General features: G+C 48.1%; 1 protein-coding gene across 1 annotated transcript in view; it reads right to left on the bottom strand.

The window, feature by feature from the left end:
* The window catches only part of LOC144146310 (uncharacterized), an 81,246-nt gene that overhangs the window by 51,257 nt on the left and 17,646 nt on the right, over nucleotides 1-12,343 (bottom strand). The window contains exon 7 of the mRNA XM_077678270.1: nucleotides 9,840-10,302. Within this exon, the coding sequence (XP_077534396.1) occupies nucleotides 9,840-10,302 (463 nt within the window). The remainder of the gene's footprint in view (nucleotides 1-9,839; nucleotides 10,303-12,343) is intronic.

Raw genomic sequence — 12,343 nt, 5'->3', positions numbered from 1 at the left:
GCCCTTCACGCTTTTATTTCACAATCCGGTCGCCTACCCTGTTAAAAGACACTTCGTACTTTCTTTCTCTGGTACGTGTAGTATCTGTTTTTACTTCAGTATGTTATAGTTTTTTTTTTCTTTTTTTTCCCCCTCAAAATTGCCAACATCACTTCCCTCACACTCCACAGCTCTATTTTACCCTTAGTTTGAATTCTTGACCAGTTTCCCCAATCTGACTTGGCCAATCCCCCAGAGTGGGTACGCGCCACTGATTTCTGGTTCCAACCAACCAACCAACCAACCAATTCAGCATGCACCCACGAGGTCATGCAAAAGAGTTTGTGGCTGGGCTAGTGTTTCTTACAAGAGTTACAAACACTCGCCACAAATGCATAAATTGGATAGGGCTCACGAGGGACAGAGTGAAAAGTGAGAAACACGGACGCAGTTTGCAACTCTTCCACAAGGTTAGGATGATGATGATCCTTGATGAGTGTTGGAAAAATCAGAAAGGAAGAAGAGGTGGCCATTAGCAGCTGCCTGCTGATAGTGCTATCATCATCATTACAGATCGAGTTCCATCCGCCATTAAAACGAATCACCCACGTCCCGCGGTCCCCACCTCGGTTCTTCAACAAAATGGTGCCGTGACCAGGATAGGAGAAGATCTACAAAGTTGAAGAACGGAGTGTGCGGACCGCCATCAACGATGACGTGAGTGACACGGCTGCGAGGAAACTACGGCTCCTGTCCATCGACCGCAAGCGTCTGCGAAGAAAACCCAAGGAATTGAGGACGCACCAAACGTGTACCGCATACCACGCCCTGAACAACTTTTACCGATTCTCCGCGGACGCCTCGCGGACACTGAAAGTCAACGACAGCGGCTTCGACCTTCCACCGACCGTGATCCTTCCTGACGACCACGTAGACATAAACGACGTCGAGAATGGACCTGGAAGCCCTTTGCCAAAGACGGAGCCTCGTCCGAAAGAAGGTAACCACACTGATTGACGACATCAAAACTGAGATGAGCGCCGAGTCACCATCAATCTGTAAGCTCATTTTCTTAAAGAAACGCCTACTCGAAACACATGATATTCTAAAGAAGCTTGACAGCGATATTGAAGAACTTGTTGATTTGGATCATTTAACCGAGGAATATGAAATCGCATTAGAATTCGAAGATTCCATCCTGTTCACCAAATTTAGAATGAACAGCTTGTTTCCCGAGTTGGAAAACCATTCCGACGACGACATTGTAGCAACAGCACCGGAAAAACATCCAGGTATCTCCAACAACGACTCCACAGTGCAGAGTAATGACTCCCTCAACAGGAAGAGTGATTTGGGGATACTTTTTAATGATCGTGGAGAGCCACAGGTCACTCAGCCAGCTGCTTCCTTTAAACGAGGACTGGATGCAATAAAAGAAAAAGAGGAGACAACTGCTACCGCTCTGTGCTCAGACGAAGAATTGGAAACGGCTTCCCCCATAGTGCACACTCTGAATGATAAAATGGCTCTAGTAACTCCAGTAAAGATGAGTTGTGGTCAGAGCTACGGCAACGCGGTGGAGACACCTGAACAGTCATCGGATTCGCGTGGTTTTCATGGCACTCCAGTAAAGATGAGTTGTGGTCAGAGCTACGGCAAAGCGGTGGAGACACCTGAACAGTCATCAGATTCGCGTGGTTTTCATGGCACGAAAACACTTTCTGTGCTCAACGAACAACTTCATGGAGTCCAACAAGCACGACCACACGCGAACAAACGATTCCTTCAGAACAATCGACAGCTCGGCCGAACCTCACACTCATGGACGTAGCCTCTAGACACATGCTGCCATCGCGAAACGTCGGATTTGGAGATGATTGGGTTGGTTAATGCAAAATGTGACGATTTCAAGTTCCCGAAGTCGAAACGAAGACTGAGAAAACAGAAAATCCAGTCAGCCCTACGATCAGCACGTAGAATCACCCTAAACAAGTCTCCACCGAAACGCATCATCAAGTGCGGATTCATCGAAAAAACAAGGAGAAAAAAGGTATCTTTAAGAAAGAAGATCGTTACACACACATAACGACGCGTCCGGATTGTGACTTCTTCCACTATACAATCGATCCGCCGCACATGCCGCAAGAAGCTTGCACGAGCACTGTGCCGACGATGGTCCAGATTCCCCGTTTAAACTGGCCTGACTCCTCAGGGCGAATGTGGCACAGACGCTTCAAGCATCGATGAAAGCAGAAGACCGGACTATCATGGTGTGGCCAAACACGACGGACATGACATGGATTATGACCACAATGAGCTGATTACGTGACCTTGGACAAAAGTGTTAAAAGACGAATGCTTGATGACCGCTGGAAACTGAGTGCCCATTCTCCGTCATTCACGTCATGCCCATTCTCCTCCGCCATTTATCGCGTGGCCGGGAGGATGTTGGAAAAATCAGAAAGGAAGAAGAGGTGGCCATTAGCAGCTGCCTGCTGATAGTGCTATCATCATCATTACAGATCGAGTTCCATCCGCCATTAAAACGAATCACCCACGTCCCGCGGTCCCCGCCTCGGTTCTTCAACAATGAGGGGCGCATTCCCAATAAGAAAAACCAGCAATCTCACCTGCTAACGTTCGCGTCTTTGCCTTTGTGTTTTTTGTGCTTGTATCAGTGGATCTTCATTCTTAAAACAAATCCCTGTAGTAGTATCGCGTATTATTTGCCAAGGCCTAAAAATCCGCGGGATTTTTTCTTCTGTATCAATCTCGTTTTTTTGTAAAATGAAGCACATCCGCTCACACTAATTGAACAAGGGTATTGGTACTACCAATCAATATTAGTACTGGTACCAATATTGGTATTGGTACTACCAAATACTCTCGTCTTTAAACTTTGACTGTATCCGGCGCAATACATTTTCCGCTCCCATTGTGGTGGATGGTGCCTGCATTCCTACATTTGTTCCACCACTCGTTTTGGGTGACGAAAAGGGTGTCGAGCGACTGCAAGACCCCTGGTTTTCTCTAGGGTGTTGAAAGGGTGTGAAATAGGTGTTCAATTACAAAAACAAAAACAGCGGAGCTGGTGGTCAACCTAGCTTCTTCCGGAGTTGCTAAGTTTTGTTAGGCTTTTGGGTGTTCTTGAGACTAGCAATAGCTTAATGTGGGCCAGTTGGTTCGACATGATCACAGGGTTCAAATGCGCAAGAAAAACGCGGACACTAGAAGAGGAAAAACAACCAAGACAAACGAAGACAAATCGCTTAGTTTGTCTTTGTTATTTTAAATTCAGAGCATTTCAGTAACTCACAATGTCACCCGCGTTGACGTCCGCCGTAGTCAGCACCGTCGTTGTCCGCACCCTCCCCCTACACTACATAAAAAAAAATACTATCCGGCGCCTGGTTTCGATCCCTCGACCCTGCGGGCTGAACGCATTGTACATGGTGCTCTACCCACTGCGCCACAAAGCCGACACAGAATGGAAGGCTACGAACGCGCCTTATATCCTTGACTCATTCAAACTACGTCAAGAAGCTGCCGATACAACGCATTCACTACCACCAACTCCTCAAACACTAAACGTTAACGCAATACACCCACCCCCTATGCGACGCATTTACTCGAGTTCTCCTCGCGGGGAGATGGGCCCAATTTTTTCTCTTCTAGTGTCCACTTTTTTATTGCGCCTTTAAACCCTGTGATCATGTTCTTGGGAGGCTAGGCAGAGGGGTGCGGCCAAGTTTAGCCGGATTTTACAAGGCTGTTTCAGTGTGTCTCCCGTAAAGTTTAAGTCTAATATATGCTAGATGGACATCTGGCGCTGCAATCATGGGTCGTCGTGGGCTCTGTCATTGCAGTTCGCGACGTTCCTCGCCTACTTGGCTTGACTAGCAACATGGCTTCGTTTTTGTCTCGAAGCCAAAACCAACACAAAAGGGTAACATATTATCCTTGTTTATCTCGCATGAAGCTTCTAAATGATCCCTGACATATAAATCTTTTTGTAGCTTAAATTTTATAATAACAAAACAAATTTGATAAACCTTCTATAGTAATATTGTTGCTTTTTTGCAGCCAGAGGCAACTTTTGAGCCAGTTCACGTGCCATGCCAAAGACAAGTGGAACATGCTTGCTTGGTACACCACGTACGCTTGCTGAAGTGTTCGCCTAACAGTGGCACCAGACTTCTCTGCAGTATAGTATGAAACTACATGGTGTGCCCCACACTGACACGTATCCAAGATGGAAACAACCTGGGTCGACCCCCCGCTCCGCTGTTTCTCCAGCCTTGCACCACTAGTGCTATCTGTGCCGATTTGTTCCGTTTTAGTATCCACCCCCCCAAAAATTTACACCATCTTCCCGCGAGGGGAACCATGGGGTAGATGCGACGCATCGGGGGTTGCGTTGCGTTTCCGTTATGCGTTCGGCATCACGAGCTCTTCGCTTCGCAGCTTTGTCTTCGCTGGTGCTAGCATTTCTGTTATCGGGGTGGCCGGTGCTTGTTACGGTTGCGCCGACCATCGCGATAGCAGGCCTGTTAGACTCCATTCAAATCATTGGAGGATGTCATCGGAGCGCCGGCGGCGGGAGCGGCGGAACGACTGAGCGGAGCGGCGCAGTTAGCGCGTTTATATGCAGCGGAATGAGAGAAAGCAGCGCATAGCAGGGCATGCGCATGTGTTAACCGAGCGCAAGCTGCGCGCTAACGCACAGCTGGCACGGCGACGGGAGTGAGCGCAGCCGAGCGCAAGCTGCGCGCTGACCGCGCTGACGCACAGATGGCGCTGCGGTGAGAGCGGTGGAGCGCGCAACTGCCGAGGCGAGGAGGGAGGGAGGGATGCGGACTACGCCGCGACAACGCGGGACAAGGCGATTAAAGAGATGCGTTGCATCTAAAATGGCATTTTTATAATGGTATGGCAGGGGGTGCGCATACGCATGCACCCCTTGTGCTCGCACTCGGGCAGGCTCAAAAGCGGGATTCACTGTTGTAATAACCTATCTGCGATGGTGCGGCTAACAAGCGGCACAGTTCTTTTTCATGAAATTTTTTCGCTAACGCCGCCAAACCTAGCTCAAGCCTAATCAGCTCCGCTGGTCGTACAGTATGTCAAATCATGTTGTTTTAACCGTCGTGAGATACAGAACATGCCTCCACTTGTAGAAAACGTTCAGTCCACCCGTGGTAACAGGTATAAAATACCTCCAAAGTTGGAAGTCTTTCACATCCTTTTTCTAAGCTGGCGATTTTTCACGGCGTTTTTTAGTTTCCAGCACCATAATTTGAAGCTACATCCCCCTGGGAAACGGGTGTTGAAATAATGAACGCCCTTCTAAGTAGGTGTTGAGATGCAGTAGAAAAGGTGTTTTGTGTTCAATACAATTCTATGACTTATTGAACATAAGAACTACCTCACGATTAAAGAGCTTTTGCAAATCCTCATGCTGACTTGTATACGCTCACATTAAAATACTCAATTCCAACATTAGCTCTAAAATATATGATTTTGCAACAAGCCCATCGACTCTGTCAGAGGAATTTCCTCTGCCGGCTATAAGAGCAAGAAGAACAGATGTGTTTTTAAGTATGTGCTCGCTCTTACCATGCATTCCGCTGGTTTTCTTCCTTAATTCATTTGGAGTCCATGTGTGACTTGTGCGGGCTGAATATATGCAATTTCACACCGCGCGCTCAGCCATCCACATTGTCACGTATAGCTGGGCTGCCCACACCATATAGGGTGCTGAGCAATGTTACACCATTTTTACGGTGTTCACAAAAGACCCTGTTTTCGTCATTACACATTTTTTTAGACCAAACACCTTTGAAAGGTGTGCGCCATGGGACAAGGTTTCACACCCTCTCTGGCCAAAAAAGGGTGTACAAAACTTTAGTGTGTACGGAAGCCTGGTCGTGAGCGGGCCGACGGCGCCGTGGTTCAGCCTGGTTGCCGCATCGCCAACTTATGCTTTGAAGGCCCCAGTAGTGACATGCGTGTGCCGTTGCGCAGCGCCAGGACTCATTATCGACATACGCTTTGACGGCCCCCACCACGGCGGCGCTTCCAGTTCCGGGCGGTGCCTCCTGCGGTACCCGGCTGCCACATGCGCAGACGTCCAAGCGCCGTTTTCCGAGGGATTGCCGACTACTGCGGTCGCACTACATCGCGACCACAGCACGAGGAAACTATTTTTTCACGGCAATGCTGCGACTTTTCGAAGTAAGCACCCGTTACGTATAGGGTCGGCCGGATTATAGACTTCTATTGTGGTATTTTCTATTGACTTAGGTAGGAAACCGCTAAGTCGTTCGAGGGATGAATTATTGATTTTTGTTTAGAAGTTCACCTTTTTTTGATTTACGTTGTTTTGTTTGCTCTATTTTGTTCATTTAGGGGATATATGTATGTTTTCTTCAGGCTGCATCAGCTTCCCTTATCCCTCCTTCTTTGTGAGTCGAGACACGTCACACCTGCTGCTGGTGTCGCGGGAAATTTCTTTCATTCGTGAAGAGTCCTGTACTCCTCAGTATAGAGAGTTTTAGCATATCGTTACCGTGTTTACGTTACCGTTTACCGTGTTTGCGGGAGTCGACTGCGCAGTGCAAGAGTTACCGCGAACGGTAACTTACCGGCACAGGCTTCACCGTCGCCAGCGGCTTCCGGTAACACGGTAAACGGTAACACAAACACGGTAACGATATGCTAAAACTGCCTAATGTATCTCCCTTGCGCAAAGATTAAGGTGAAGACGAAGAAATGCGCCATGCGGGTATGCCACCGCGCAACATTAAGTCTAACATAACGATTCGAGTTGTGGTGTCGCCAACCGGTACGCGTTGCTAGCCTTACAGAGATACGGCGTTTATTGGCATGTCGTTAGGTTGAAGTTTAAGGAAACCAAACGTTAACGGTAAATTCCAGACGTTAGACGTGCCAGCTGCTTCAGCATTCACAAACATATATCCCGTGATGTCTAGTACCTAAATCATCAAGTCTGCGTTGCCGGGCATCGCGTGATACTGCAGTGGATCCCTGCCCACAGCGGCATCACAGGCAATGAAAAAGCAGATGAGGCTGTCAAGAGAGGATTACGACTATGGAACCTGAGGAACATTTTCTTCACGAAGCACGATGCCTCGAGACTAGCAAAAAAAACTTGTTTTCAGGGAAAGAAGCACCTTCTGGTCTCTCGCGGAAAACCAGCACCCATTCCTGCATCATGTCGATCCAACTTTGGCACTGAGATTACCGGAGCGACTTCCACGTCGTCTAAAGACTTTGCTCCATCGATAACGTGTTAACGTAGCGCTCACAAATACCTACCGGTATCGCCTTCGCCTAACCTCTAACTCGTATTATGACAACTGTAATTCACCAGAAACCATCGAGCATATTTTACTGGATTGCCCTATGTACTGTCAAGAAAGAAACAACCTCGCATAGAAGATCGAGTGCCTCAACCACAGTTCCATAACTTTAAAAGCACTTCTGGGACCATGGCTATCTCCCTCGTGTCAGCGTAAAGTGCTAGCCACATTATTCGAATACCTCAATGACATCGCCGTCGCTGAGGTAATATAGGACCAGAACATCCTTGCACTGTGCACCGTCTATAGACTTTTCACGTGTCGCACTGACGGTCCCCAACACACACGCTGCCTCCTTTTTTTACTTCTTTTATTTCCTTCTTTCTTCTCTATCTTCCTCCTCACTTCCTATTGCAACTTTATTCCCTCCACCCCAACCCGCAGAGTTGCATGTAGGAGTTAACATGCTGGCAGACCTCTCTGCTTTCCTCTAATAAGGAGCTTTCTCTCTCTCTCTCTCTCTCTCTCTCTCTCTCTCTCTCTCTCTCTCTCTCTCTCCCAGACGTTAGACCTAGCGTCGCGCTTTGATGTCTAATGTCGGCAAAAGGTACTTACCAGATGAAGTACTCATTCTACTTAACGCTGCGGCGGAATCAACGTCTTAAGACCTCAACACGTATTGTTAGGCGTAATCTGGAACGCTCCTGTGAATTCCCGATGGTGAAACATCAAATAACAGTCCAACAATGGCAAAAAGGAACATACGTACGCCCAGTACGCATGTATTTATAAATAAAGAAATTTAAATTTAAAAAATTAGTTTTCCCAGCAGCTCAGCTATGTGAAAATTTGGTCCACAGCTGTCGTCCAAAAACTTATTGTGCAATGCGTTCACATTACAGATGTACCACCCTTCTCCACCCATTCCTTTCATGGGCTGTGGGAGACACAGTTAACCGGCAGTTGGCTGGGGGACCAGACAATCCTGGTGACACGGGCCAAGACGGCTAGGGCAACGCATGGATCCCCGAACTAAGTTTCCAGTCTCACTATTGTGCCCATTAAAATTTTTTTCTCTCACTCTCTCTCTTTTGCTTCTGTTAGTTTAGCAAAGTGTTACGTACCACAGCATAGTAGCGCATACCAGCAATGTTTCATTGGGTAACTCCTCCACCTCCTCTTGACCCTCCAAGCAAAATGTTTGCGTTGCGAAGCCGTCCTGCATCATATTCACGCTTCCCACTACCCATCCCTAGTCTTCCCTCGCTGAAGTGGAAGTGCCAGTGAATTTTGGTTCGTCGGTGATGTTGGATGTTGTCGTAATCAAGGAATGTGAGGCACCCGATGACAAGACGAAGGCCGTGGATGAAGAAGAAACGTTTATTTACCCGTATGCGCAAGTACTTACAGAAGAGATGAAGAACGAACACATGACAAGATTAAAACTGAGTCGAAAATTGAAATGCGCCGGGTATCGCGCCGGGTATTAAAGGAGGGTATCGCCGCACATTCCTTCATAGGGGTCGGGAGGCCCAAAAAATGCTGAACAGCCGCACGGTTGGTGAGAAAAGCGTTGGGCTCTGTTGCTCAGACTCCACCACGGGAGGAAGACTCGATGCGAACGCTCTGTGGCACAGCTACGGACAAGCTCGTTGAAGTTAGCGCTTTCCGCCGCCGGCTTGCCTTATTTAACCGGTTCTCGCCCAAAAGCAGTGGGTCGACTACCTGAAGGTGCTGGTCAAAACCTCCGCCACCCTCGAGCTCGAGGCGTTTTCAGACGCCAGACGGAGCGGTTCCCAGGTCGCGGGAACCGTATTGGGCCAGCAGCTCCTGGCCCCTGGCCGTCAGCGCGAGCTGGGTCGGCAGGGCGGGGCTGGACCGCAAGGTCTCCCATCGCTCGTGGAGTGGGGTAGGAGGGGTGGAGGGAGGGTGGGGGGGTATAGGGGCCTGGAGTTCAGTGCACTCCGCCAGTATGTGTGCGAGCGTGCCGCTGTTTGTTTTACAGAATGGGCAGCGGTCCACCTCGTGTTCAGGGTAAAATGTATGCAACAGGAAGGGGTGGGCTAGTGACCCCGCCTGGATGCGCCTGAGTATGGTCTGTTGCTCCCTGGTCAGGTGCGGTGTGGCTCGGGGAGGGTACGCCGCTCGTCTTTGTATTCGTTCGTAATTTCTTTATATGTGAGTGCCGGAGTTGGGGTGTCCGTGTCCTGCCCTGCCCGGAGGGTCATTGCTCGGGCGTCGAGACAAATATTTTGATAGTCAAACCTTGTTATATCGAACAGTGCGCGAACCGTGAAATAGTTCGATATAACCGAAATTCGATATATAAAATTTGATCAAAAACGCGTCAAAATGCAGCACGATTCAATCACTAAAAAGGCAACGACAAGAATGACTACTCATGAAGCGTTAAAGTGAACTATTTATTCCCAGGGGAAAAAAACTGCAGCAGCTTTGACTGTTTCTTCGAGTTGACTGCATGTCGTACCACAGCCTGCTCCATGGTTTCCAAAGAGTCCACGAACCCGAGACCACTACCTTCCATTCCGCCGGAGTAGCGGCGTAAAAGTTCCACAGCGGCCACAGCTTCGCCCGCAGTTGGGAGCGGAGCGGGGTCCTCGGTGGTCGAAGGGCCAGGTTCGCCATCCACCGCCTCTGAAGTCAGCTCGCAGGTGACCTTTGCGGCGATTTCCCCGTCGGTTAGTTCAGCCGCGGTCCCCGTTTCGTCATCGCCGACGAAATCGTTGATGGTCATGCTCTCTGACACAGCACCCACAAAACGTGAGAACTCGCTCAACGTCTCTTCGAGCGCAGGTTCTTCGAAATCCTCAGACGTTTCATCTTCCTCGGACGATTCCTCGGCACCGACGACGAACCGAGCGTGCTTAAAGCAGTTGGCGATCGTCTCCTGCTTTACGTCATCCCAAGCACCTTTGAGCATTTGAATGGCAGTTAAGAGGTCGATCTTGAGGTCTTGGCCCATTCGCAGCTTGAGGAGCAACTGGGCGCTACCGGCGCCTCAGGCATGCGTTGGAGTCGCAAACGCCTGCTGCGCCACCGCTATTCTCCCCTGCGTTGCGGGAAAGCCTGCCGCCTGTCCCCGGAGCACGCGCTTTCGGCCGGCGCTCAGTTCGATATATCCATTTCTTAACCGACCGAGTTCGATACAGAAAATTAAAAATGCATGTAATTCTTTAAAAAAAAACTGACAATGGTTCGATATAGCAATAATTCGATATACCCGTGTTCGATATAACGAGGTTCGAATGTACCCTACATGCCCTATCGCCATAACTTTGAATTTTAACCCAATCTGTGACTAGCCATGACTAAATCACGATGTGAAGGAGGGCGCATATTTTTATTAATTCCACGCGATTTCCCTCATCGAGACCTTTAACTTGATACCCACGTAGCCCTAGTGGCATCACTTTGAATTATCACTCAATCTATGACTCACCATGACTACCTCATAACTATAACCAGAAGGCATTTTTTATTTGTCTGACGTGATTCCCCTCAAGGAGATAATAATTTGACACCCCACACACCCTAGCAGGATCATTTTGAATTTCATTCAAATCTGACTAACCATGACTCTCATAACTGTAAGCGGGACGCATTATCTATATGCCCAACGTGATTCCCCTAATTGAAACATTCTATTTGATACCCCACATGCTTTAGCGGCCTCACCCTGAATTTTACTCCAATCTATGACTTACTATATCTATCTCTTGATTAGAACCACGAAGCCTTTTTTTATTTGTCCCACGTGGTTCCCCCCATAAAAATCGCAAATTTGATATCCTACACTCCCGAGCGGGGTCACTTCGAATTTTAATCTAATATAAGACTCGCCATTACTATGTCACGACTATAACCAGGAAGCATTTTTGTATATGTGTACGTGATTAAACTGATCGAGACCATTAATTTGATACCCAACACATCCTAGTAGCCTCAATTTGAATGTTAACCCGAACAATGACTAACCATGAATATCTCATGATATAGCCATACCGCATTTTTCCCCCATGTGATTTTCCTCACCGCAGCCTTCAATTTCATGCTCCGCATAAACTAGTGTCATCATTTTGAATTCGAACCGAAGATATATGACCTATTATGACTATGTCATGATACTAATCAGGAAGAATTTTTCCATTTGTCCCACGTGATTCCCCTCTTCGAGAACTTTAATTTCATACGCCACACGCCCTAGCGCTATGAATTTGAATTTTAACCCAATCTACGTCTAGCCATGAATAGGTCATGATATATCCACAACGCATTCCTGTCCCACGTGATTCCCTTCATCTAGACATTGAATAGGATTCCCCACACGCCCTCGCGGCATCATTTTGAATTTTAGCCCAATCTATGGCTTATTATGACTGCCCAATGGCTATACAGAGTGAGTCAGTGAACAACTTTTTATTCGCCCAGATTTGTCGCTTAACCGTCGGTCAGGAGTCCTTGGTCCCAACGGCGGTCGTAGCCATCTGGACGAGCCGGGTCTGGACACCCGGGTCGGAGCTGATTAGCGCGGTCTCCCACTGCTCCTTCAAACTTATTTTGAGCGCAGGCTGTCCTGCCTTACTGATTTGTGGGTAGTTTCTCCGGAGAGGGCAAGAGAATACCATGTGATGTAGGTCAGCCCTGTCACCGCACGCCTTGCATTCATCTGAATAGAGCCCTGGGTAACATTGGCTGTAAGCTACTGGATTAGGGAAACAATCTGTCTGCAGCCGTTGCCACGCTAATGATTGCCGTTTGCTCAGTGTCTTGTCTGGGGCTGTACAGAGGAAGTATTTTTGAATTTACCTCGCGTGATTCCGTTAATTGGGCCATTTAACTTGATACCTTACACGCCTTAGCGACATCAGTTTGGATTTTCACAAAATCTATCTGACAATTATCAGATAGATTTTGTGAAAATCCAAACTGATGCGGTCATTATTCTATCCAAACGGGCGTCGCCCAGTCAGTTCACTTGATAACTCATTTGAAACAGCGGAGGCAACAGCCGCCGCCCCATT

The sequence above is a fragment of the Haemaphysalis longicornis genome, unplaced genomic scaffold (assembly GCF_048455015.1).
Source record: "Haemaphysalis longicornis isolate Haplotype H1 unplaced genomic scaffold, Haemaphysalis longicornis Haplotype H1 scaffold_7, whole genome shotgun sequence".
Lineage (NCBI taxonomy): Eukaryota > Metazoa > Arthropoda > Arachnida > Ixodida > Ixodidae > Haemaphysalis > Haemaphysalis longicornis.
Note: the sequence above shows the minus strand (reverse complement) of the source record. Positions and strands in the feature narration are given on the sequence as shown.